Source organism: Canis lupus, chromosome 5 (assembly GCF_048164855.1).
Source record: "Canis lupus baileyi chromosome 5, mCanLup2.hap1, whole genome shotgun sequence".
NCBI classification, from domain to species: domain Eukaryota; kingdom Metazoa; phylum Chordata; class Mammalia; order Carnivora; family Canidae; genus Canis; species Canis lupus.
In genome coordinates, this window is record NC_132842.1 from 72,621,482 (window position 1) to 72,648,214 (window position 26,733).

At 44.1% G+C, this 26,733-nt stretch overlaps 1 protein-coding gene, 1 long non-coding RNA gene and 1 other non-coding gene across 5 annotated transcripts; 2 read left to right on the forward strand and 1 right to left on the reverse strand.

Annotated features, from left to right (window-relative positions):
- Positions 1-25,788, reverse strand: TRNAU1AP (tRNA selenocysteine 1 associated protein 1). Of its 3 annotated transcripts, XM_072827467.1 has the most exons (9): positions 25,662-25,788; positions 25,047-25,144; positions 16,668-16,767; positions 16,002-16,054; positions 14,223-14,354; positions 12,807-12,926; positions 9,246-9,408; positions 9,022-9,055; positions 1-867 (listed from the first exon to the last, which is right to left on the reverse strand). In XM_072827467.1, the coding sequence occupies exons 1-9, from the start codon at positions 25,686-25,688 to the stop codon at positions 731-733; spliced, it is 864 nt and encodes a 287-aa protein (XP_072683568.1). In that variant the 5' UTR covers positions 25,689-25,788; the 3' UTR covers positions 1-730. The 3 variants fall into 3 exon arrangements, with proteins under 3 accessions (XP_072683568.1, XP_072683570.1, XP_072683569.1); XM_072827469.1 differs by lacking the exon at positions 14,223-14,354; XM_072827468.1 differs by lacking the exon at positions 12,807-12,926.
- On the forward strand, positions 12,191-18,069 carry LOC140634063 (uncharacterized). Its single transcript, XR_012031619.1, has 2 exons — positions 12,191-12,378; positions 15,223-18,069. It is a non-coding gene; the product is annotated as an uncharacterized lncRNA (long non-coding RNA).
- On the forward strand, positions 17,746-17,845 carry LOC140634557 (small nucleolar RNA U13). The gene has a single exon (XR_012031996.1). It is a non-coding gene; the product is annotated as a small nucleolar RNA U13 (small nucleolar RNA).
- Positions 25,789-26,733: the final 945 nt, after the last annotated feature.

Consider the following 26,733-nt stretch of genomic DNA (forward strand, 5'->3'; position numbering starts at 1 on the left):
TCGTATATAATATATCCTTTAATAGGCCTGAAAATTCAGGCAGAGCCTAAGACATGTCCCCTAAAACATCTGAAGGCTTTTTCTGACTTAAGCTATTTATCTTAAGTTGCCCTTGTTGTGGCCCTTCCCCGATATACAATTTCCTGTTGCACAGAAGTAGGGAAGTTCTGATTTTCCACATGGGTACTGGAGAAATTCATACCCATCAAATGAAATTAAGGTCAAGAAACAGGTGAGCCAGGTACACAGAGGTCACAATTAAGACCCTCAACATGGGTTTGTCTGAGTTGCTCTGGGAGCATGCCCCTAAGTCTAAAGCCTTCTAGTCTAGATTTAGCTGGTTCCATGCAACTTCCTTCCCAGCTGGAAATCTAGCCTGCAAACTTGGGGGGGGGGGAGCTCTGGGTTAAAAAAAAAAAATCCTAATCCACTTTTATTAATAACCCCAAACTCTCCTTTATCTCCAAGAGAGTATAGATAACTCAGCCTGGGAAGTTGTTTAAATACAATTAGAACCTTGCTCAACAGTGCACCCTGGTTTTCAAACTGGGAAGGCTGATGGGCAAATGAAGGCAGCGGTGTTGCAGGAATGTCAATCTCAGAAGAGTTGATTACTAAAATCTTACAAAACATTTCCAGAAGGGTAAAAGTTCTTCCAATATTACTGTTAAAAAGGAGTCTCTCATCTCCTTCACACAGTCCATCCATTTCGGCTTGTCCTCTGTCCTGACTACATCATGGCAGGGATTTCTGAAGATACGCTGTCGAGGGGCTGCCAGTGACAATCCATAAGGGCATCATATAGCTCCTCACTCTGCTCCATGAACTCCTTGTTGGCCTCTGTCACATCCAACTGCGGCATGGGATCTGCAAGAGAAGTCAGGGTGGGTTCAGGGCACCCGGAGAAGCACTCCAAGGCTTGGACTCCATTCCCTCCTCCCAGGGCTTCCTGTTCCCCACACCCAAGTTCCCTGTCCTTTGAGGATCAAAGTAGAGTCTACTTAGAGAATGCAACAGTAATACTCAAATAATGGTGGCTGTTAGTCCATCTCGTATCTCTGGACTTTACATGCCCTGGCTTTCCTAGTGTGGGCCTTCAATTTTGGGTTATGGAAATCTGATCAAAACTACGAAGTCCAGAGCGCTATTCTTCAAAGGGAACATTATAGAGCAATGAAAATGAGCCTCGGCTGCATTCAACTTGGTGGATCTCACAAATGGTGTTAGTAATTTACCAGGATGCGCACCGAGTAATGTATAGAATTGTCAAGTCACTATACTGTACACTCGGAGCTAATAGACCTATATGTTAACTATAGCAGAATTTTACTGAAAAATGATGTTGAATGAAAAAAGGACAGTACATACAGTACAACTGCATTGTATGAAGTTAAAACAGGCAAAACTAAATCATGTTACTTAAGGATGCAGATCTAGGTGGATAAATGGTTATCACAAAAGTCAACAGTTTTCCCTAGCAGGGTTGTGACTGGGAAGGATAGCTTCTGGAGGCTGGCAATGTTCTCGATCCAAATAAAGGTTTCACAAGCAATTGCTTTATAATTACAGAACTGTATACTTGTTTTACATACTTTTCTGTATACATTATTTTTCACAAAGAAGTTTTAAAACTCCTTAATCACTATGACATAACCCTTTATAGACTTTTACTTGTAGTCTTGTGTTGGTTTAAAATGCACACACACAGGGCAGGGCGCCTGGGTGGTTCAGTCAGCTAAGTGTCTGCCTTTGGCTCAGGTCATGATCTCGGGATCCTGGGATCAAGCTCTATGTGGAGTTTCCTGCTCACCAGGGAGTCTGCTGCTCCTTTTCCCTCTGCTGCTCCCTACTACTTGTGTTCTCTCAAATAAATACGTAAAGTCTTTTAAAAATAAAATGTACAAACATAACCATTCATTAAAACACTTATTTTACAATTAGAGAAATTAAAGAGGACCTAACAAAATAGACATCCTGTGTACAATGGAATATGTTGCTTAAGATAGCAATACGCCCCAAATTGATCTACAGATTCAATGTAATCCCTTGTCAGCTGCTTTGTTTAACAAATGGAGAAGCTAATTGTAACTTAGATGGAAATGCAAAGGATTCATAATAGCAAAAAAAATTTTGAAAAAGAACAAAGTGGGCAGCCTGGGTGGCTCAGCGGTTAGTGCCGCCTTCAGCCTGGGGCATGATCCTGGAGACCCTGGATGGAGTCCCTTGTGAGGCTCCCTACCTGGAGCCTGTTTCTCCCTCTGCCTGTGTCTCTGCCTTTCTCTCTGTCTCTCATGAATGAATGAATGAGTGAATAAATCTTAAAAAAAAAAAAAAAAAGAAAGAAAACAAAGTTCAAGGACTTCTCCATTTCAAAAACTATTACAAAGCAACAGTAATAAAAACTGGCAGTGGCTTAAGGATAGACATGCAGATAAATGGAATAAGTTTTAAGAGTCCAAACCCACGGTATAGATTTATAGTAAGTTGGTTTTCAACAAGGATACCAGACAACTCAATGGTAAAGAACAGTTTTTCAACAAATGGTGCTGGAACAACTGGAAAAAGCACAAAGAATAAAGCTAGACTCTCCATACTTTACACAAGAATGAACTAAAAATGATTTAAAGAACTAAATGTGGGATCCCTGGGTGGCGCAGCGGTTTGGCGCCTGCCTTTGGCCCAGGGCGCGATCCTGGAGGCCCGGGATCGAATCCCACGTCGGGCTCCCGGTGCATGGAGCCTGCTTCTCCCTCTGCCTGTGTCTCTGCGCCTCTCTCTCTCTCTCTCTGTGACTATCATAAATAAAAAAAAAAAAAAAAAAAAAAAGAACTAAATGTAAGAGCTAAAACTCTAGGGATCCCTGGGTGGCGCAGCGGTTTGGCGCCTGCCTTTGGCCCAGGGCTGATCCTGGAGACCCGGGATCGAATCCCACGTCGGGCTCCCGGTGCATGGAGCCTGCTTCTCCCTCTGCCTGTGTCTCTGCGCCTCTCTCTCTCTCTCTGACTATCATAAATAAATAAAAATTAAAAAAAAAAAAAAAAAGAGCTAAAACTCTAAACTTTGAGAAGGAAACAGGCGTAAACAAGCAGTACCTTTTAGATATGACACCATTTAAGCACAAACAAAAGAAAAAATAGGATTTCACAGAAATGAATGTTTGTGCTTCAAAGGACATTATCTAGAAAGGGGAGTGATACCTCATGGAATGGGATAATTTGTAAAACATATGTCTGATAAGGAACTAGTATCCAGAACAGAATATAAGGAAATCTTATAATGCAACAATAAAAAGACAACCCAATTTAAAAATGGACAAAGGGCTTGAATAGACATTTCTCCAAAGATCTACACACACACACAGCCAATAAGGATACGAAGATGTTCAATATCATTAGCCATTGGGCAGCCCAGGTGGCTCATCAGTTTAGCGCCACCTTCATTCAGCCCAGGGCCTGATCCTGGAGACCCAGGATCAAGTCCCACACCAGGCTCCCTGCATGGAGCCTGCTCCTCCCTCTGCCTGTGTCTCTGCCTCTCTCTCTCTCTCTCTCTCATGTCTGTCATGAATAAATAAATAAAATCTTTAAAAAAAAAAAACCATATCATTAGCCATCAGGAAACTGCATATCAAAACCCCAATGAGGGATCCCTGGGTGGCGCAGCGGTTTGGCGCCTGCCTTTGGCCCAGGGCACGATCCTGGAGACCCGGGATCGAATCCCACGTTGGGCTCCCGGTGCATGGAGCCTGCTTCTCCCTCTGCCTGTGTCTCTGCCTCTCTCTCTCTCTCTGTTACTATCATAAATAAATAAAATTAAAAAAAAAAAAAAAAACCCCAATGAGATACAACTTGAAGCCCACTAGGATGGCTGTAATAAAATTGAGTAACAATCTACTGGTGAGGATGTGGAGAAACTGCAGCCCTTGTAGGAATGGAAATGGCGCACCCATTTTTGGAAAAGTTTAGTGGGAATGGAAAATGCTGCAGCCCTTTCAGAAAACTCTGGTGGTTCCTCCAATGTAAAGAGTTTGCCATATGATCCAGCAATTCCACTCCTATATAATGAAAACTTATTTATGTCCCCATAAAAACTTACACATGAATGCTCATAAGTAGTATATTCATAATACTATAAGTGGAAACAACCCAAACATCTATCAATAAAATGGATATCCACAGAATGGAATGTTGTTTGGCCATGAAAAAGAATGAAGTAATGACACACTCTACAACACTATGGTTAAGTGAAAGAAGCCATTCACAAAGGACCACACATTATATATAGTTCCATTTATTTAAAATGCCCTGGTGCACCCAGCTGGCTCAGTCAGTAGAGATGCAACTTTACTTTTAATCTCAGAGTTGAGTTCAAGCTCCACATTAGGAGAGAAGCCTACTTAAAAAAATTTTTTAGGGATGCCTGGGTGGCTCAGCGGTTGAGCCTCTGCCTTTGGCTCAAGGCATGATCCCGGGTCTAGGGATCAAGTTCCATGTTGGGCTTCCTGCATGGAGCCTGCTTCTTCTTGTATCTCTGCCTCTCTGTCTCTCATGAATAAATAAATAAAATATTTTTTAAAAAGTTTTTTTTTAGGGCACCTGGGTGGCTCAGTGGTTGAGCATTTGCCTTTGGCTCAGTTCATGATCCCGAGGTCCTGGGATTGAGTCCTGCATCAGGCTCCCTGTAGGGAACCTGCTTCTCCCTCTTCCTGCGTCTCTCCCTCTCTTTATCTCTCATGAATAAATAAAAACCTAAAAAAATATATTAAAAAAAAAAAAAAACCGCCCAGAATAGGTACATTCAGAGACAGAAAGTAGCTAAGCAGTTGCTGGGGGCAGGAGGGGCTGCATGTGGAGAGGGACTGCCACTGGTCTGGCCACTGGTCACAGGAATTAGTGGTAATGGGTACACAGCTGTGTGACCCTTCTAAAAACTACTGGAGGGCAGCCCCAGTGGCGCAGCGGTTTAGTGCCACCTGCAGGCCAGGGTGTGATCCTGGAGCCCGGGATGGAGTCCCACGTCAGGCTCCTGGCATGGAGCCTGCTTCTCCCTCTGCCTATGTCTCTGCCTCTCTCTCTCTGAATAAATAAATAAATTAAAAAAAAAAAAAAAAAAAAAACTACTGGACTGTATGTGTACCTTAAAAGGTGAAATCTGAAAATAAATAAAAAGGGTAAATAAAAAGGGTAAAGTCTGTTATGTGAGTTATATTCCAAAAAACAAAAACCCTAACGGGGCTTTTACTATGTATCTTATTTTATACCTGGCCCTTTTTTCACTGAAAACATTTCCCTATGTCAATACTTGTAGAAAAAGACCAAGGGAAAAAAAAAAAAAGACTACATCTGTTTAAGAAATCCTCTATACACATTCATCTGGACCACTGATTATCATTTGGGGTAAGATCTTTCAAGGTAAGGGATACCTGGGTGGCTCAGCGGTTGGGTGCCTGCCTTTGGCTCAGGTCATGATCCTGGGCTCCAGGATCGAGTCCTGCATCAGGCTCCCTGTGAGGAGCCTGCTTCTCCCTCTGCCTATGTCTCTGCCTCTCTCTCTCAGTCTGTGTCTCTCATGAATAAATAAATATGAATCTTAAACAAATAAACAAACAAAAAAGATCTTTCAAGTAAAATTACTGATCCAAAGGATATAAACATCATAAAAACTGTAATATAAAATAAAAAATTGGGGCAGCCCAGGTGGCTCAGTGGTTTAGTGCCACCTTCAGTCCAGGGCGTGATCCTGGAGACCCATATCGGGCTCCCTGCATGAAGCCTGCTTCTCCCTCTGCCTGCGTCTCTGCCTCTCTCTCTCTCTGTGTCTCTCATGAATAAATAAATAAAATATTAAAATAAATAAAATAAAATACTAACTTTTTAAGAAACACAGTATGTATTTTATATATATAAATTCTTTAAAAAATATATGTATTTTTTAAGATTTTAAAGTAATCTCTACACCCAAGTTGGGGCTCAAACTCACAACTCTGAGATCAAGAGCCAGCCAGGCACCCTAAGAAACAAAGTATATTTGAATTTAAAATTGCCTATTAATAGTGTGATGGTTAAATTTTTATGTGTCAACTTGGCTAGGTTCTAGTGCCCTGTTTGGTCAAATACCAGTCTAGGTATTGGTGTGAAGGTATTTTATATATGTGATTCACATCTGTAATGAGCTGATTTTAAGATTATCCTTCCGGTGCCCAGATGGCTCCGTGTTAGGTATGGAGCCTGTTTAGGATTTTCTCCCTCTGCCCCACTTCCCCATGCAAGTGCTCTCTCAATAAATAATCCTCAATAATATGGGTGGGATGGGATGCCTGGGTGGCTCGATGGTTGAGCGTCTGCCTTTGGCTCAGGGCATGATCCTGGGATCCAGGATCAAGTCATGTCGGGTTCCTGGCGGGGAGCCTGCTTTTCCCTCTGCCTGTGTGCATCTCTGCCTGTCTCTCACATGAATAAATAAAGTCTTTAAAAAAAAAAAGATATATATATGTCGGTCTCATTATCATTTGAAAAAAAATTTTTTTTCATTTGAAAATTTTAAGGCCTTAATTTTGGTGAGGTTTCCCAAAGAAGGAATTCTGCCTCAAGACCATAACATAGAAATCCTGCCTGTGTTTCAAGCTTGCTGGCCTGCCTTACAGATTTACACATCCTATATCCTACTGGTGATATAGTACAGATCGCCTCTGATACAAACAGCATGTTTAAACTTTTTTTTCTTGTGGTTTACAGGCATGTGTGTTTCTTTTGCAAATTATTTCCAGCTTTCTCACTACTCTTAAGAATCTGTTTCCTCTTCCAAACCAGTGCCGAATCTTTTCATGTAAGTCCTATGCCTATTTCTGCACCCAGAAGGATCTTTTCTCTTGGAATTTTAATCTAATTATACAAAGGTTTGAGCATTTACAGAAGCTCCCTATGGAAACTATAAGAGAGCCTGACCAGTCTGGTTTCTCCACTAAGCATAGGTAACAACTTACAGGAACAGTTTAGGAAAGAGCTCGATCAAGGGCAAGCATTTGTGTATGCTGAAGTCCACAGATACATATACAATAGAGCATCCTTCCTCAGTCTGAAGACAGGGCCTGATGAACCATGGCTCACGGAAGCCAAGGAAGGGACAAAGAAGAGCAATGCTCTCTGCTGTGGCCCCGCTGGGTGGTTATTAGGTTGAACTGGGCGGGAGGCTGTAGGACTCAGTGGTAAAAGCACTCCAACTGAGGCAAGACAGCAGGGGTTCCAGGAGTGACTCCCATCAACCTTTAACAAGTAATTTGAATCCTTTACCTTATTTTTTTTATTCAGTAAAACCAGAATAAATTGTACTTACCTCAAAATAGTTGTGAAGTTTAAATGCATTAATAGATGTAAAACAGGAAAAAAAAAAATAGATGTAAAACAGGGCCTGCACATAGTAAAACCTCCATGACTTAGCTATTATTAACTCCCCAAACCTCAGTTTTCTTTTCTGTAGATTGGGGATTATAATGGTACCAATCCACCATCATAATGTTGAAAGGTAGCAGGGCCTGGCACAAAATACGTTTGGTATTAATATATTATATTAATAGATGAGAAAGAGACTGGAAAATTCTAATTCTAAGGAGTTACACAAAAATATTATAATCAGGTTAAGATTAATCTGCTCCTGGAGGGAGAAGTCAGAGACTGAGCATAGAAAGTCAGGAACTAAAAAAAGAAAAAAAAAAAAGAAAGTCAGGGACTCCTGGCCTGATTCAGCATCTAACTCACAGGGTGTGCTTGAGCAGAGCACTTGGGTGGCCAGTTCTCCATGTGTCAACTAGAGCTCCTGTATTTTGCTGGCCCACCTCCAAGGACACTGCTGTTAGAGACAGATGACAGCATGTGTATACAAGTGCTTTATTACTATTTTTTAACTTTTACTTTATATATTTTTTTTAAAGAGAGAGTATGCGTGTGAAAGCAGGGGGTAGGAGGAGGAGTAGAGGGAGAATCTTAAGCAGGCTCCATGCCCAGTGTGGAGCCCGACGGGACATGGGGCTCAATCTCATGACCTAAGCCGAAATCAAGAGTCAGATGCTTAGCTGACTCAGCCACCCAGGTGCCCTAAGATTTTATTTTATTTTTAGTAATCTCTGCACCCAACATGGGGCTTGAACTCACAACCCCAAGATCAAGAGTCACATGCTCCACTGTTGAGTCAGCCAGGTGTCCCTAAATTTTACTTCTTTAAAATTTAACATCTATTCAGAAACATATTAAAATTATTTTTCATAGTTTTTTTAAAGATTTTATTTATTCATGAGAGACACAGAGAGAGGCAGAGACATAGGCAGAGGGAGAAGCAGGCTCCATGCAGGGAGCCCGATGTGGGACTTGACCCCTGGACTCCAGGATCATGCCCTAAGCCGAAGGCAGACGCTCAACCAGTGAGCTACCCAGGCGTCCCAAACCTTAGAAATCCTTTAAGTATTAATGATCTCATTTGAAAAGTCATTTGTTTAAAGATTAGCAATTCCTTCAGTTTTACTTTCCTTTTTCTTCTGTTAAATTCAGTAAAAATGACAATAAATGCTTTTAATTAAAAAAAAATATGTCTATTATATGTAGCAGGATCGCGGTGATTTTCAATTTCTTCTTAAGATGTTACCATATTTTCCAAATTTTCAATCATAACTATTACTTGAGAATGAGGAAAAAAATGTAATATAAAATATAGAGAAAAAAATTAAAAGGAGATAAAAAAATGAATTTTATAAACTATCAAACAAACATAAGGCAAGAGATATGCTGGACACCTACAAGTGGGGATTGAATGTCCCACATCTAGGAAGTGACCGGCTCGGTCCCCTGTCGAGCTGCTTCCTCTAGGCTCCCTGGGATTGCGCACACATCTCTGGAGGACACACTCACTTCTTACTATAATTATGCACGTGCTAGTTCTCATTCCTCTGCATCTAGCTAAAGGCACAGTGGCAGCCACAGAGCAATCACCTGACAAAGGAAAGAGGAGTGAGAAAACAAACTTCCTTCTTACCTTCCAACGCATCATCCCCAACTTCTTCGTATGTCTGCCAAGAGACCAAAAAGAGGGTAAGAAGCAGCATAAATTCCTGGCCCAAGACAAGGAGGCCTTATTTTTGACAAAGAGGTCACTTCATCTTTCCTCATTTCTTCTGAAGCCCAAGCTCCCATCCTCACTAATCCCGTGATGGAGGAAGACATGACCCAAGAGGACCAGATCTGCCAAACCATGGTTACCTGCATGGTGCTCTGGGTGTAGCCATACTGGGGGTAGCTGTAGCTGTAGCTGCCTGTGTTCTGGTCATAACCCCATTGGGCGTAGTAATTCTGGTACTGCTGGTAATACTGGTTGTAGCTGTAACTGTACATCTGACTATACTCCACTGGCTTCACACGGCTCCTGAAACAAAGAAAGAAGCAAAAAATAAATGAACACAGGCAAACATTGCCATCACATGGCACATCTACATGGCCAGGGGCTGTCCGGAGTGCTTCCTGCAGATTAACCCATTTAATCCCCACAACAACCTGATTCAATAAGAATACACTTATTCCTATTTTTACAGATGAGGAAACTAAAGTCCAAAAAGGTCACATAATTTGTCCAAAGTCACAGAGATCCAAACCCAGGCAGTTTGGCTCCAGAGCCTAGGTTTCAGAGTCAGGGGTTTTTAACGGTCTCTTATCAAATCTTGTCAGTACTAAAAAAAAAAAAATATATATATATATATATAATAACCATCATCATCATCATCATCATCATCATCATCATCATCATCATCATCTCGTCAGTACTGACTTGTCTTCTTCTCAAGATCCAGGTTAGGGGGTGGGGGAGATGACTGTTTTTCTGCCAGCCACAAAGGCTCAGGTGAACATGGCCTGAAAATTTTGAGTATAGGATGATCCAGGAAACATTTCAAACTACAAAATGTCTAATCACCTCTTTCCCCCAAAGATGAAGTGTTCCAGTAGCCTTATCATCACCACTATAGTCACAGCTATTGTTTATGGATTAGGTACTCAGGATTTGGGTCCACTGTTTTTCATATACAGGCTCCTATTTTAAGTCCTGTACAACCCTATGACAGAGCTATTATTCCCATTATACAGATGAGAATACTGAGCCTCTAAAAAGGTTAAGTGACTCACCCAAGGCCACCCAGGACTGGAGCCAAAACCCCAAGACTCATTTCTGAACACTACATCATTACATACAGCACCTGTCCTGACAGATACAAGACATCTTGCCAGGCTCCTATACACGTGCTGCTGAAGTGAGCACTTGCCAGGCTCCTATATCCTGAGCTCACCAATCAGGGCTGAGGCCCAGGCTCAGTGGATAGCTTTTTTCTTGCTAACCACTTGCTACCCCAGCCACTGCCAACCAAAGACAGAATGTCAAGCTTGCAAAGGATGCATTGCTTTCAAAAATACACAAAACCATGTATGAGTAGGCTTATGAGACAGGCCTGGGGTCTGAGCAGAAGTCCTAGACGAGAGAATCAGAACAACATGGCAATGCGCTTCCAGTCATCATACTCCAAAAAGCCAGATTCGTAAGTGCAACGCAACGTGCAGGAGGCAGAAGCTCAGACCACCATGCCAGGTGGTTTATAAAGAGAATTATAACTGTCACATGGTGTGGAATGCGCCTGCGTCCTCATGACTGGTGTATTCTATTTCCATGGTGAAGCCAGAGACGAAACCAAGTCATAAGCAGGAGTTGAACCACCACAGCAAACCCTGTCACAGGAACCACAAATTCTCAATGTCTGAACGAGCTCTTCACAAGCTCCTTTTGAGTTCAATGTCTACATGGTGAGCAGGACTTGGCCAGAACAGTTAGACAATTCCACGTCTGACTGCCTTAGCACCACTTCCTGATGGGGAGGCTAGGCCCTCTCCCTGCCCAGTGCAAGGCTGGAAACTACTAATGTTCCCCTCTGTGACTACCCCCACCATGTTTCCAAGGAGTCTGCTACCCTCCTGATACGTTCACGTAACTGAAGGGGGTCTCCCTGGCCTGGGTTTGCACATTTCTATTCTTTCTCCACACTGAGCTCTCACAGATGAACTCTCAAAGGAACCTCTCACTGCCCTCAATTCCTAGTGCTTGATAGCACCTCCCTAGACACAGGCACCAAATTCTGACAACAATGATCAACCAAGAAATGGAACAGAAGTAACCTCCTTGCAGAAGGGACTTTGTTTCTCTTGTTTATAGCTACAACTCCAAACTCTAGGTCAGAGCCTAAGAGTTTTAGGGAATCAGTCACTGTTGATCAAATAAATGGTAACACATCAGAAACCAACACCATCAATTATCAGAGGAACTGCAGGCTACCCTGCAGCTGTTAAAATGTATTATGAGGATTGTGCAGCTATGTGGGAAAGGGAAGGTATATATAAAGAAAACCAGGGGGAAAAAGAATGAGCACTATTATAATTAAAAATGAATAAATAAATAAATAAAATAAATAAAGAAATCTACCACATGTAAATTGATCCACACGGAGTGTGTGTCTATATCTATATATTACAGATGTTTATGGAGAAGCCTGGAAGTCAGAAATCCTAACAGTCATTTTAGAGTAATGAGGAAATTTTTCTTTTAAATATTTTCTTTAATGGTTTTATATAGTGGAGTTTATTGGTATTTTTAAAAATATTTTTTAAAATATTAATTTATTTGAGAGAGAGAGAGAAAGAGAGCACAAGCAGGGGGAGGGGCAGGAGAGGGAGAAGCAGTCTTCCTCACTAAGCAGGGAGCCTGATGTGGGGCTTAATCCTAGGGCCCCGGGATCATGACCTGAGCCAAAGGCTCAGGCTTAACCAACTGAGCCACCCATGCTAGTGGTTTAGAACAAATGACTTATATAGTACTATAAAACAAATAACATTTTGAGGGGAAAATCACGCAGGCTGACCTCCATGTATTGAATCCAGCCAAGCAGCAAAGAACCTCCAAATCTTTTGCTGCTTTGAAAAACCTAGCTATATGAAAGTCCTGTCCTAAGAATGTACCCTTCCAACCCTGGCATGGAATTTCTCAGCCTTGGCATTACTGACCTGGGGGCAGAACAAATAAGTCTGTTGTGGGAGCCATCCTGTACAGTCTAGGATGCTTAGTAGCATCACTGGTCTCCACTCATTAGATGCCTCTAGCACCTCCCCACCCAAGTTGTGACAACCAAAATTATCCCCAGGTGTTGCCAATATCTCCTGCGTGATAAAATTGTCCCCAGTTGAGAACCACTGCTTCAAGCCAAAGGACAGAAGATTCTACGCAGAGAATAGCTGTCTTCTACTGAGTGAGAAACTTGCTTGGAACTGTAAGGGAAGAAGGGCTTTCCACCTGGCAACACAGGTAGGATAGTGATGTATGTAATATTCTGTAATGTTTGGATCATTACCTCTTAGCCATTCTCATAGCTAAAATTGGATATAATTTTCTTTCCTTCTCAATTCTTATTAATTCTGTGGATAAATTTCTAACAGTGACACTGCTGGCAAAGAGCAGGAACATTAAGTATGCAGAGACCAAATGCCTGCTCAATACTGCTACCAGCAATGTCTGAACATGTTTGCCTTTGCTGGTCACAGCTCTGCCCCAACCATAAACTTCCAGAGGGGCAGGGTTATGCTCGCTCGTCTTTAACGAAAGCCTGGCAAATAACAGGCCTCCCTGCAGTCTCCCATCCGGGATGTGGAAGCTCCAACAATCAAGTGGATGAGGAGCGTCCAGGCAGGCATCAGTCCAGAGGCCCTCTATCTTCCCGCCAGCGCAGCACTCACGCTTTGGGGATTGCCACGCTCAGCCGCACTGGTTTAGACCCCAGGCCGACCGCTCCCTGGCATTCAGTCAGAGCTCGCTTCTGTTCCAGTTCATCTGTGAATTTCACAAAACCATAGCCCCTGCAGGAAACAAAAGCACACACCCTATTTAGATCACAAATGTGATGTAGGTGAAGTCTAAGAACGGAGGAGCGGGGGAGTCTATCAAACTCTGCAGGAAGGGATGAGAGTCCCATCAATAGAAATCCGCCGCCGCCGAGCAATGCAAATACTCCAGCACTGCAGGATCCTGAGACTGGAGGAACCCCCACTTTAGTTCACCATTCCCCTCCACACCTTCACTGATGGGATCCTTCCCGAACAGTGGCTTCCCTCCCAATCCACCGGAAATACTGTCACCATCATCATGGTAGCAGTGGTGGTAGTACCAGCTGTAGTTCACTGAGCAAAATTTTACCACATCCGCCCTGTAGAACAGGTATCACGTTAGGCAATGGGGCTCAGCAATCACAAGCAGACAAGCTTCTTGCTCTGAGGGACTCATATTCTCTAAGATTTTATTTATTAGACAGGGAGAGAACACCCATGCGCACGAGTGGGGGGAGGGGCAGAGGGGAAAGGACAGGAAGAGGGAAAGAATCCCAGTAAACTCCACGCTGAACCCAGATCCTCTGAACCCAGATCCTTGCTTGGAGCTGGATCTCCCGACCCTGAGGTCATGACCTGAGTTGAAACCAAGAGTAGGTCGGAACCAAGAGTCAGACACTTAACCAACTGAGCCGGCCCAGCACCCCTGGACTCATATGTTACTTGGGAGATCAACAAATGATAGCTAACATTTCATGCATACTTATTTCCTAGGGGCTCTGCTGAGCATTTCCCCAGGCTTATCTCTTCAAACTGCCCAAAGATTAGATAAGAGTAGTCCGCATTTTACTGAGAAAAAAACCAAGTTCAGAGGGATTTAATCACCTGCCCAATATCATTGTAGAAGCAGGATTCAATCCAGGTTGTGAGTTTTTAACTCAAGCTGTGCTTATAGCTATTACTCTGATCAAGAATAAGCCTTTCTTGTGGTTTCTCCACTTTTGAAGTAACAGTAATAAATAAAATGGCAAACACCTCTCAAGCATACCCTATCTGCTTTATTTACATCACATCATGTAATCATTAGGTCAGCCCTGTGAGCAGGCACGATTAATCTGCATCTGTTGTACGGATGAGGAAATCGGGTCAGGGGTTGGGTAACTTGTTTACTGTAGTATCCCTAGCCAGTACTGGAGTCAGGATGCACACCACAGTCTGGCTCCAGAGCCTGTGCTCTTAACCACCGTGCTACATGGCCTCACTCTAACGCCTCCATCTATGACACAAATGCTGGAACAAGGTGGGCATCAGTAACAGGTAAGGCCTTACTTAGACACGCCTGTCTGGTCCAAAACCACCTTGCCTCCTCGACAGGAGGGGTAGACTTTGACGAAGAATTCATACAGCATGCCATCATCCACATCTGGGGTCAGGTCCCCCACAAAGAGGGAGTACTCAGGGCTGAGAGGAGAGAACAAGATTCAGAGACAGACACCAAAACCTCTGTTCTAACAAGCTCTTCTGGCTCACTTTAAGAAACCTCTCCTGGGCCTTCTCAGGGAACAGCACATCTGATGGGTCCTTAATTTGTTGCATTGGCAGTCCTGGCAGAAGTGTTGTGGAAGCAGCCCCCGTCCCAAGTGCTTAACCCACTGAACAAAACCTGTCTGGCTTTAAATATTAGAAGAGTGCAGGTGGGGGGCCCTGATCAGAGGTCCTCCAGAGAGAAAACTAGACACTCTGTATCTGCTGCAAATGTTTTAAGTAATCTCTATGCCCAATGAGGGGCTCGAACTCATGACCCTAAGATCAAGAGTTGTGTGCCCTACCAACTGAGCCAACCAGGAGCCCATCACTGCATGTTTTTAATTCAAACAGTAAAAGATAGATAATGAGAACTGGACCTTATCTCCTAAGAATGAAAGCATAACTAAAATGAAATATGTCAACTTTTAGAACATAGGTCAGCAAACTTTTTCTGCGAAAGGCCGGATAGTAAAAATTTTAGGCTTGGTGGGACACCTATGGTCTCTGTTTTTGTTTCCACATCCTTTAAAAGCATAAAAACTATTTTTAGCTCATGGTAAAAGTCAAAAAGTCATGTGATACAAGTCAGGTCACATTTTGTCAACCTCTGTTCTAGAAAAATTATTAAAAAAAAAAGTAAACTCATTCTTAGTTCAAGTATGATACATATCCCTTGTTTAAATCAGAATACACAAAAAGACAAAGAAAAATATAATTACCAATTTCCCAACAACTCAAAAGTAATCACTACGAACACTCTGTTTTATATTTTTGTCTTTGGCTTCTTTTTTTCTTTTTTAAGGTAGACTCTACCCCTCAGCATGCAGCCAAACGCAAGGGCCTAACCTCACAACCTTGAGATCATGACCTGAGCTGAGATCAAGAGCTGAACACTTAACCGACTGACCCATCCAGGCGCCCCTGGCTTCTCTTTTAGAATTTACAAAACTCAGGTATGACTCACTTGTTTTGTTTCTAGCATTTTTTCATTTTCAACCTATCACTAACTTCTTAATGTGTCTTTATTTGCTACAAAATGACATATTAATGGATATATAGTATTCCAATTAATGAACATACTGTCATTTAAGCCACTTCTCTATCATTAAATTATTTGGTTTCCCAATTTCTCCCATTATATGTAACATTTCAATGAATACTTGAGGCCAATCTTACACACATCCACATATAAATTCTGAAGTAGAATTAGGGGTCAGTGGGCACAAATCCTTTTAAATCTCTTATACATTGTTTTAAAGCTTTTGAAGAGCACCCTGAAAGAATCGATTTATGTTGCTACAACAGGTCAATTCTTATTGAATGAAAAAACATCAATACTGTGGTAGTAACAGGGCAGAAGGCAGGACCAAATATAGAGAAGACATGGGACTTGACAAGAAGCACACAGGGCAGGTCCACTAGATGAAGAGGATAGAGAGTCATCCTTCAGGAGGAAGGCAAAGCAGACTAACCTCGGCCCCCCAACCTCCTTTTAGGTAGTGACCAGCATAGTGATGCATCCTGTCTCTATCCAGACATTTCCTGGGGCTTGGAGCTACCTTGGGACTATCCCGTACTTACCTGTTATCTGGTTGTTTCCCATAAGTGGCATAATTCAGCTTAAAACGTTTTGCCTAGAAATTTAAAAACAAACAAACTAAAACAGAGAAAGGTGTTTCAAAAGTCTAACAATATTTGAAAAAAACTGAAATAAATTACCTTGGCCAAAACATCTCCCCCTCTCTAAGCCTCAGCTTTTTCTCCTGTATAAAATGAGGGGGTGGCACGGATGACCGCTAAGGGCATTGCCAGCTCCATGATTCTATGAGCCCAGGTGTGCCAGCGTGATGCAGCTGTAAGCTAAGTAACTGTGGGAAGAGCAGAATGTAACTCTCTTGAAATGTGTCCTCACTGCTGCCAGCCTGTTCTATTTTCTCAATCAGGCAAGAGGTCTAGAGTTTCAAGTCTTCTGTTAAGGGAGGCAGCGGGGCAGGGTGCAAAAAGCACGGATTTTAGAGGCAACCAATCTTCAGTTTGTGTCCTGCCTCTGCCACTTACTATTTGTGCTGCCTCAGACATGTTACTCCACTTCCCTGAGCTTCAGCTTCCTGGACTGTCAAAGATAACGATGCCTACTGTGCAGGGTTGTTACAGGATTAAATAAAGTGAGGATACAGCAGGGATTCAAAAAATGAGTTATCGATGACAATAAAAATGGGAACATCATCATTATCCAAGTGTCCTTACAGGTGTGGCTCCCGGAAGGGGTTTCCCATTAATTTTATGCAAACACTTCTCAGCTGTGGCCAAATCTGCAAATTCTACAAAACAGTAGCCAGCTGGGATTCTGGAAAGAAAGCAAACAAGAGGAAAAGAATGGTTAAAGATGGGATTCCTAGGTGAGACTCAGCCCTGGCCTGAGGAGAGGGAAAAATATTTTTCTAATCAGAGCCTATACTGTTTGTGTTCCCTGCCCTATTCCAGTTCAGAACTAACATACAAACCTAAATATAAGGAATGCCCATCTGGGTCAGTCTCAGACTCAGCTTATTTATGTACTGTATCATCTATGAAGTACTTTTTTTTTTTAAAGATTTTATTCATTAAAAAAGGCAGAGACACAGGCAGAGGAAGAAGCAGGCTCCATGCAGGGAGATCGATGTGGGACTCGATCCCGGGACTCCAGAACCACGCCCTGGGCCAAAGGCAGGCGCTAAACTGCTGAGCCACCCAGGAATCCCATCTATGAAGTACTTTTGCCAAAAAGATTTAAAACTTATTTGAGAGAGAGAGCACGTGCATGCACAAGCAGGGGGAGGGGCAGAGACTTGGAGAGCAGGAGACTCCTTGCTGAGTGCGGAGCCTCATGATGACCCTGAGATGATGACCTGAGCCAAAACCAAGAGTCAGATGCTTAACCTATTGAGCCACCCAGGCGCCCCTAGGAATCAAACCCTTAAATCTAATGTCCTGTTTATAGGAAACATTAGGGACAGAACAAGTAAAACACCACCATAAGGAAGCAAATAAAGGCAGATCCCAGGGGCACCTGGGTGGTTCAGTGGTTGAGCATCTGTTTTTGGCTCAGGGTGTGATCCTGGGGTCCTAGAATGAGTCCCACGGTCAGTCTCCCTACAGGGAGTCTGCTTCTCCCTCTGCCTATGTCTCTGCCTGTCTTTCATGGATAAATAAAATCTTTAAAAAACAAACAAACAAAAACAGATTCCAGAATGTAGGCCCTTATGTAAGACAATTAGTCTCACCTCTAAAAATCCAGGGTTATGAGAAAAGGAGTGTGAGCTTTCCTACACTTAGACAGGAAGTGATCCTTTTGTAGTTCATAAGTGTGATGACTCAGTGTTTATACTGTTGTGACATGTACCTCCCTCAAACTCTTACAACCATGGCACACGACCTGCCTGACATGAAAAAAAAAAAAAAAAGATTAAAAACCACTATAAAACATATTCTGAGGCATCTGGGTGGCTCAGTCAGTTAAGCCTCCGACTCTTGGTTTCAGCTCAGGTCATGATCTTAAGGTCCTGAAATCCAGCCCCGGGTAGGGCTCTCTCCTCAGCAGGGAGTCTGCTTCTCCCTCCCTCTCACTGTGTACTCCCACTCTATCAAATAAATAGAATCTTTTTATTATACTTTTTTTGTCACATAATTGTCCATCTATCCATCCCTCTACTTACTTATCCTTATTTACTGATATATTTCAAAATTGTAGATATTGATATACTTCCCTCAATTACTTCAACAGGCATTTTATTCAATTATTGTTTACAATTCTTTCTTTCTCTCTTTTGGTTTACAAGCAATGAAATATACATGCAATGAACTACACAAATCTCCTAGACACTGAGTTATTTTTACTACACATAAATTTTGTACATTCTATAATTTTAAGTAAATGGAATCATACAGTAAAAGGCTTCTTCATTTAGCATAATGCTTTTTTTAAAAAAGTAGGCTCCACACCCAACACAGGGCTTGAACTCTGGACCCTGAGATCCAGAGTCACATGCTCCACCAACTGAGCCAGCCAGGTGACCCTTCATTTAGCATAATGCTTGAGAGTCATTCATTTGTTGTTAGATTACTAGTTTGTTCTTTTTATCGCTGAGTGGTATTCACCAATATTTATCTATTTATCTATCTGCGGATACCTGGGCTGCTTGCAATTTTTGGCCATTGTCATAAAGCTGCTATGAACACTCTTTTCAAGTCCTATTTTTAGTGGATAGAAGTTTTCATTTCTCTTAAGTAAATACCTAGGACTAGACTTGCTGACTCATAGGGCAGATGTATATAAGGAACTGCCAGACACTTGCCCCCAGCAGCTATACCATGTTTTAGTCTCATCAGTGATGAATGAAAGATGTGGGTGCTTCACATCTGACTGCCTTCTTTTTTTCTCTTTGAATTTAAAAAATTGTAGTTAAATATATGTAACCTTGGGGTGCCTGGCTGGCTCAGTTAGTAGAGCATATGACTCTTGATCTCCAGGTTGTGGGTTTAAGCCCCATGCTGGGTGTAGATATCACTTAGAAATAGAATCTTCAGGGCATGTGAGTGGCTCAGTGGTTGAGCATCTGCCTTTCGCTCAGGTTGTAATCCCAGCATCCGGGGATTGAGTCCTGCATTAAGTTCCTACGGGGAGCCTGCTTCTCCCTTTGCCTATGTCTCTGTCTCTCATGAATAAATAAATAAAATATTTTTCAAAAATCTATGAAAAGGGAAGCCTGGGTGGCTCAGCGGTTTGGCGCCTCCTGGGAACCCGGGATCGAGTCCTGCATCAGGCTCCCTGCTTGGAGCCTGCTTTTCCCTCTGTCTGTGTCTCTGTCTCTCTCTCTCTTTCTCTGTATCTCTCATGAATAAATAAATAAAATCTTAAAAAAAAAAAAAAAAGATAGTTCCAAATCTTATTTCAATAAAGTAGAAAGTGTTACAGAATGTGTTTTCAGGGGCACCTGGGTGGCTCAGTGGTTGAACATCTGCCTTTGGCTTCGGTTGTGATCTGGGGTCCTGGGATTGAGTCCTGCATCAGGCTCCCAGCAGGGAGCCTGTTTCTCCCTCTGCCTATGTCTCTGCCTCTCATGAATAAATAAAATCTTTATTTTTTTTAATTTTTATTTATTTATGATAGTCACAGAGAGAGAGAGAGAGAGGCAGAGACATAGGCAGGGGGAGAAGCAGGCTCCATGCACTGGGAGCCCGAAGTGGGATTCGATCCCGGGTCTCCAGGATCGCACCCTGGGCCAAAGGCAGGCGCCAAACCGGTGCGCCACCCAGGAATCCCAGATAAAATCTTTAAAAAAGAAAAAGAGAGAGAATGTGTTTTCGTACAGTAGCTAATTATCTCGGGTTTTCTGTCTACAAGAGCAAAAATAAGAGATATTTAGGCTAGCATGATCTACCAGTCAGAAAATCTGTTCCTAGAATGTGCAAATAAAAAGCCAGTGGAGACAGTATGTAGAGAACTGGGGGGATGGAGGTACCAACTCTAAAGAGGAGGGAGCAGCAGAGCCCTGGCTTCTCAGGGAAAGGATAGCACACTCTTGGCTCTCCCTGAGAGAAGCTCTTCATCCCTGCCCTGGGCTGCAGCCCCTCAAACCTCAGGATGAAAACTGGGGGCCCGGTGGACTAGGGCAGCTCTACCTGAGACATTCCATGGATGGGCACAGGGTTCTGAGACTGCTGATCAGACCTGAAGGCTCAGAGTCAAGGTGTGTTAGTGGCCTCATGCAGCAGGGGGAAACCCCTCCATGGCTCGCTCTCACCATATTTTCTTCCATACTGCTGCGTGGGTGCTTCTCCCTTTCTTTTTTTTTGTTTTTTTTGTTTTTTTTTTTTTTTTGCTTCTCCCTTTCCACCTGTCCTGTCACATCCTGGCATCCCACAATCCAGACAGGGACAGGTAATGAGTTCTCTATGCCTGTCTTGGAGTCACTGAAAACTTCCACTGCATTTCATACAGAAAAACTTACAGAGATAGGCCAGTGGAAATGCGTGTCCTTGACAATTTCAGAGAACAGGCATGGATCTATATAAATATGCTCCTGTCTTGAGTGTTCTACTGCTAGGAGCTTTGAGGAAGTTGGTTAGCAGTTACTACCTGTTGTGGTGCTGGTTTTTCCTCCGTCCCTCCACACTGTATATATGTATGTGAATGGCCTCACGGCTTCCCTGTTTTTTCTCATTTCATAAAATGGTTGAAAGACGAAGGAAAAGAAAGAAAAGAAAGAAAAGAAAAGAAAAGAAAAGAAAAGAGAAAAGAAAGAAAAAGAAAAAGGAAAAGGAAAAGGAAAAGGAAAAGGAAAAGGAAAAGAAAAAGGAAAAGAAAAAGAAAAAGAAAAAGAAAAAAAGAAAAAGAGGGATCCCTGGGTGGCGCAGCGGTTTGGAGCCTGCCTTTGGCCCAGGGCACGATCCTGGAGACCCGGGATCAAATCCCACGTGGGGCTCCCGGTGCATGGAGCCTGCTTCTCCCTCTGCCTGTGTCTCTGCCTCTCTCTCTCTCTCTGTGACTCTCGTAAATAAATAAAAAATTTAAAAATAAAAAGAAAAAAAGAAAAAGGAAAAGAAAGAAGAAAGAAAGAAAGAAAGAAAGAAAGAAAGAAAGAAAGAAAGAAAGAAAGAAAGAAAGAAAGAAAGAAAGAAAGAAAAAGGAAGGAAGGAAGGGAGGGAGGAAAGAGAGAAGAGAAATAAAAGAAAATCGTTTCTTAGGTAGGAAGCTGCTTTTGGCCCCTCTGACCAACATAGTAGTCTTGAAGCATTCTTAGCCCACGTGACTGATTAACTAAACCTTTGACATTTAAAGATCATGCATTCTTTCCTAGAAAAAACAGAAAACTTCTATGTGTCACCATGCTCTCCTACACCACTATGGGCATCAAGGACGCAAATCCTCTTGCACAACATCTCCCCATCCCTGAACTAGAGCCCACTGCAATACCTCCAAGCACTGTGATAACATCTGTTGCTGGCACCATTGAGACTGCACGTAGTCAAGAGTTGTCATACACCACTGCATTCCCTTAACTGATTAACTACCTTAAATCACTTTAAAAATCTCTGGGCCAGGAAAAAACTTGGAATTAGCTTTTGGACAAGAGTCTGCCTTCTTCCCAGGCCTCCTGAATAAAGCTCATCTTCTTTGTCAATCAAAACTGATCTCTGGGAGGGGGTGGAGCAGAATCAGGAGGAAAAAAATAAGAAATAAAACTCTCATCTCTAGAATATTGGCCTTTCCAGCTACAGGCAGCCGAGCTTGGGTTTCAGTAATAGGTACTGGGATTCTGAATACACAAAGGTTTACCTGTCAACCAAACAGCCAGAACTGACCACACTTCATCTCTCTCATCTATATTTTTCAACCATTTGATGTTTTAGCAAGCTGCTTTAGTAGAGTTCCTGGCAGAGTAGCTGCTCAGTAAACACTGTCAAATTGATTTTAAAAATTCTTTTTTTTTTTTTTTTTTAAGATTTATTTATTTATGATAGACAGAGAGAGAGAGAGAGAGAGAGGCAGAGACACAGGAGCAGGCTCCATGCCAGGAGCCTGATGTGGGACTCGATCCCGGGACTCCAGGATCGCACCCTGGGCCAAAGGCAGGCGCCAAACCACTGAGCCACCCAGGGATCCTCAAAAATTCTTTTTCTAACTAAAACCCTAAGGAAAACTAAAAACCCTTCAGGAGAATGAAGAATGTAGAGGCAATATAGCACCACTATCTCAAAATATTCTCTGCATTTTGTTTTGCTTACATATTTACTGTGTCATTAGAATGTAATTTTTTTTTTTTTTTTTTTTTTTTTTTTTTTTTATGATAGAGATTGAGAGAGAGAGAGAGAGGCAGAGACACAGGCAGAGGGAGAAGCAGGCTCCATGCTCCGGGAGCCCGACGTGGGATTCGATCCCGGGTCTCCAGGATCGCGCCCTGGGCCAAAGGCAGGCGCCGAACCGCTGCGCCACCCAGGGATCCCCAGAATGTAATTTTTTTTTTTAATTTATTTTTATTTTATGATAGTCACAGAGAGAGAGAGAGAGAGGCAGAGACACAGGCAGAGGGAGAAGCAGGCTCCATGCACCGGGAGCCCGATGTGGGATTCGATCCCGGGTGTCTCCAGGATCGCGCCCTGGGCCAAAGGCAGGCGCCAAACCGTCTGCGCCACCCAGGGATCCCCATTAGAATGTAATATATATAAACTCCATGAGAAGAGGGACTGTGTGTGTCTGGTTTGTTTCAGCCATGTACCCAAGGAACCTAGAACAATAGCACATAGTACTGTTTCTAAAAATAACGTTTTAAGTGAATGACATAAGAGTTAAGGGCACTCATGATTTTAAGTCTTGGCTTGTCATTTATTGCTCTGTAAACTTGAAGACAGTTAAGAAGCTTCTCTAATAATAGTATTTAGCTCAGACGTTTTTGTCATTAAAAAATACAATTTACAAATTAAAAAATGGGGATCCCTGGGTGGCTCAGTGGTTTAGTGCCTGCCTTTGGCCCGGGCCATGATCCTAGACTCCCAGGATCAAGTCCCGCATCAGGCTCCCTGCATGGAGCCTGCTTCTCCCTCTGCCTGTGTCTCTGCCTCTCTCTCTCTCTCTCTGTGTGTGTGTGTGTCTCTGATGAATAAATAAATTAAAAATGTTTAAAAAATAAATTAAAATTAAAAAATGATTTTAGGGGCACCTGGCTGGCTCAGTCCATGAAGCAGGTGACTCCTGATCTTGGGGTTGTGAGTTTGAGCCCACATTGGGTGTAAAGATTGCTTAAAAGTAAATTTTTTTTTTCTTAAGATTTATTTATTGGAAAAAAAAAGATTTATTTATTGGGGCACCGGGGTAGCGTCTGACTTAATTTCAGTTCAGGTCATGATCTCAGGACTGTATGATTGAGTTCTACATGGCGCTCCACACTCAGCAGAGAGTTTGAGACTCTCTCCCTCTGCCTGCTGTCTCTCCTCAGCTCGTGCTCTCTCTCTCTCTAAAATAAGTAAATCAATAAATCTACAAAAAAATAGTATCTTAAAAAACTTATTTTTTTGAGAGAGCACACGCAAGGGGGTTGGACAGGGGAGACAGAGATAATCTTTTTTTTTTTTTTTTTTTTAAAGATTTTATCTATTTAGGATCCCTGGATGGCTCAGCTGTTTAGCGTGGCCTTCAGCCCAGGGCGTGGTCCTGGAGTCCTGGGATAGAGTCCCACATCGGGTTCCCTGCATGGAGCCTGCTTCTCCCTCTGCCTGTGTCTCTGCCTCTCTCTCCCTGTGTCTCTCATGAATAAATAAATACTATCTTTAAAAACAATTTTTAAAAAAATATATATTTGACAGAGAGAGCATGAGCAAAGGGAGGGGCAGAGGGAGAAGCTGACTCCCCGCTGACCAGTGAGCAAAGCACAGGGTTCAATCCCAAGACCCTGAGATCATGACCTGAGCAGAAGGCAGACATTTAACTAAGTCACCCATTTGCCCCAGAAAAAGATAATCTTTTTTTTTTTTTAGAAAAAGATAATCTTTTTTTTTTTAATATTTTTTTAATTTATTTATGAGAGTCACACACAGAGAGAGAGAGGCAGAGACACAGGCAGAGGGAGAAGCAGGCTCCACGCACCGGGAGCCCGACGTGGGATCCGATCCCGGGTCTCCAGGATCGTGCCCTGGGCCAAAGGCAGGCGCCAAACCGCTGCACCACCCAGGGATCCCAGAAAAAGATAATCTTAAGCAGGATCCACACCCAGCCAAGAGCCCCCCACTGCAGGCTTGACCTCAGGGCCCTGAAATCATGACGTTAGCCAAAAATCAAGAGTCCAGGCTTAACGACGGAGCCACCCAGGCACCCCCACCAAAACATGATTTTAAAGTGCCTACTGCCTAGCAGATCACGATCTGTTTATATTTATAGAGAATTTTCCATATGCCAGACACTGCTTTAAATGCTGAATGCGGGGACGCCTGGGTGGCTCAGTGGTTGAGCATCTGCTTTTGGCTCAGGTCGTGATCCTGGAGTCCTGGGATAGAGTCCCGCATCAGGCTCCCCGCACGGAGCCTGCTTCTCCCTCAGCCTGTGCTTCTGCCTCTGCCTCTCTCTGTCTCTCATGAATAAATAAATAAAATCTTAAAAAAAAAATAAATGCTGAATGCGAATTAACTCATTTAACCCTCACCATAACTCCATGAGGTCTATAGATGGTGTTATGATCTCCATTTTCATAGTCACGGTGAAATGGAAATGGAGAGGTTTAGTAATTTGCCCAAGGTAGCACAGTAGACATAACTTTCACTCTGGCTCTAGGGTCCAGTCCTTAAGCAATGGGCAGCCTGGGTGGCCCAGCGGTTTAGCGCCACCTTCAGCCCAGGGCGTGATCCTGGAGACCAGGGATCGAGTCCCGCGTCTGGCTCCCTGCTTGGAGCCTGCTTCTCCCTCTGCCTGTGTCTCTGCCTTTCTCCGTCTCTCATGAATTAAAAAAAAAAAAAAAAAAATGTTAGCATCTCTAACAGTCTATTAACTATTATGAGGGGTTGGAAGCCCCGAGTTGTCCATGTTTACATTCTCGAGAATGACCGCAGCACGGTCTATAAAGGGACAACCGAGAAGATCGAAGGAGAAAAATGTACCCAGTGAGGCGGTTTCGGATAATTTTGACGCTCATCACCGTCTCCCCCATGGTGGCAAAGGCTCTGGAGATGAAATTCTCATCCATGTAGGGCTCCAGCTGCGTAAACACAAGAGCAGGGCAGTCAGGGTAGCGTCCGGGCGCCTCGCGGCGGTCGGGGCCGGGCTGCGCGCGGCTGGCGGGGGCGCGGTGAGGGGAGCGGGGCTCTTCATCCACTCGGCGGCCTGAGTCCCACCTCCCACGTTCCAACGTTCCAATCCTTTGCCTCCCTTCCCGTCACACTTGCTCCCTGTGGGGAGCCCCCTCCCTGGATCTAGGACCCCTAACCCTCCAGTCCACGGGCCACAACAGCCTTCAGCCCGTGGGATTCTTGCCGTTCCATCCCCCCGGGGCGCCTCCCGTTCGCTTCCAGGAACGCAGGCGAGAGGCCAGAAAGCGCCCTCCTCAGACTCCGTCCCTTCACCTAGATTTTGGGACGCGCCTGTGTCACCCAAAGGGCCGTCCTCCCCGTGCACTTCCACCCTTCTGGGATTCGAGGACCCTGCCCCTTCACTCTTCCTCCCCCGGGACGCCAAGACCCGCCCTCCTCGGGCCCGGGCACACCGGCCTCACTCACGTCGCCCATCCACAGGCTTGCCGCCATGCCCGCAGGCCGGCCGGGACTCCGCGGCCCGACGAGGCCCGCGCCGGCGCCACACCGCGGGGCCGGGGCCGCCAGGGAGCATGCGCCTCCGCCGCCCTCTGCGCACGCTCCGAACCTCGGCGCCCAGGGCCGCGCCGGCTCCGGCCGCGCCGGGTTTTGCCGACGACCCGGCTGGTGGGGCGCGGAGCTCCCGGCTCCCTGAGGGCGGAGCCAGCGGGAGTCCGCGGAGCGGGCGGGAGCGGGCGGGAGCGGGCGGGAGCGGGCGGGAGCGGGCGGGAGCGGGCGGGAGCGGGCGGGAGCGGGCGGGAGCGGGCGGGGCACACGCTGCGCCGGCCTGGGGTTGCTCGGCTAATTGGTTTTCTCGGGTTTCTTTCTGATCATGTTTTCAAACACACACACTTACATTTACAATTGCAAAACTAATGTGTGCTCATTGTAAAAACAAAAACTGAAAAACCCTGCAAATATATGCACACTAAAAAAAGTCCCCAGGAAGATCCAGTTCCACTGTGTGACCTTGGGCAAACCCGGACAGGTCTGCCTCAGCCGCCCCCTCCCCCGCATCCCATTTCCCAGTTTGCGAAACGTGAAATTTTTTGTTGAAGTTGGATGGAATTCTTCCTCCATCATTCCTGTACATAGCCCTGGGGTGAAAAGGGGGGGGGTTTACGGGGCGTGTAAATTGGAGCAACCCTATCATCTCATCCAAGCAATCCCCACGTCCTGTCACTGTTTTCCAGAGTCCCATAGCCACTCTCTAAATGCAAACCTCCAGCTCTAATTTGTCCCAGAACAATGCCCTGTCCCTAGAAGGCCCTCAGCAAACAGGATTTCAATGCCTAGGTAATGCCGGCAGGTTAACCCCAAGTCAGGGACTGTCCCAGGCCAAAGCCTCACTTTGACGCCCATTTCTCAGAATGGGGAGCTTCTGTGAGTAATTTTCAACTTTAACAGGGACGCTCATGCCGACAGCTTGAAGATGCCTTTCTGGGGCTCCCTCTTGGCTGGTGAGCCACTCGGGCCCTTCCTTACCAGTTTTTACCTC

Coding starts and splice junctions, on each gene's coding strand:
- TRNAU1AP (XM_072827467.1), bottom strand. CDS start 25,688: ATGGCGGCAAGCCTGTGGATGGGCGAC. Junction 25,145..25,661: donor CAAGCCTGTGGATGGGCGAC/GTGAGTGAGGCC, acceptor GTGTTTACGCAG/CTGGAGCCCTACATGGATGA. Junction 14,355..16,001: donor GGGAAACAACCAGATAACAG/GTAAGTACGGGA, acceptor CTCTCCTCTCAG/CCCTGAGTACTCCCTCTTTG.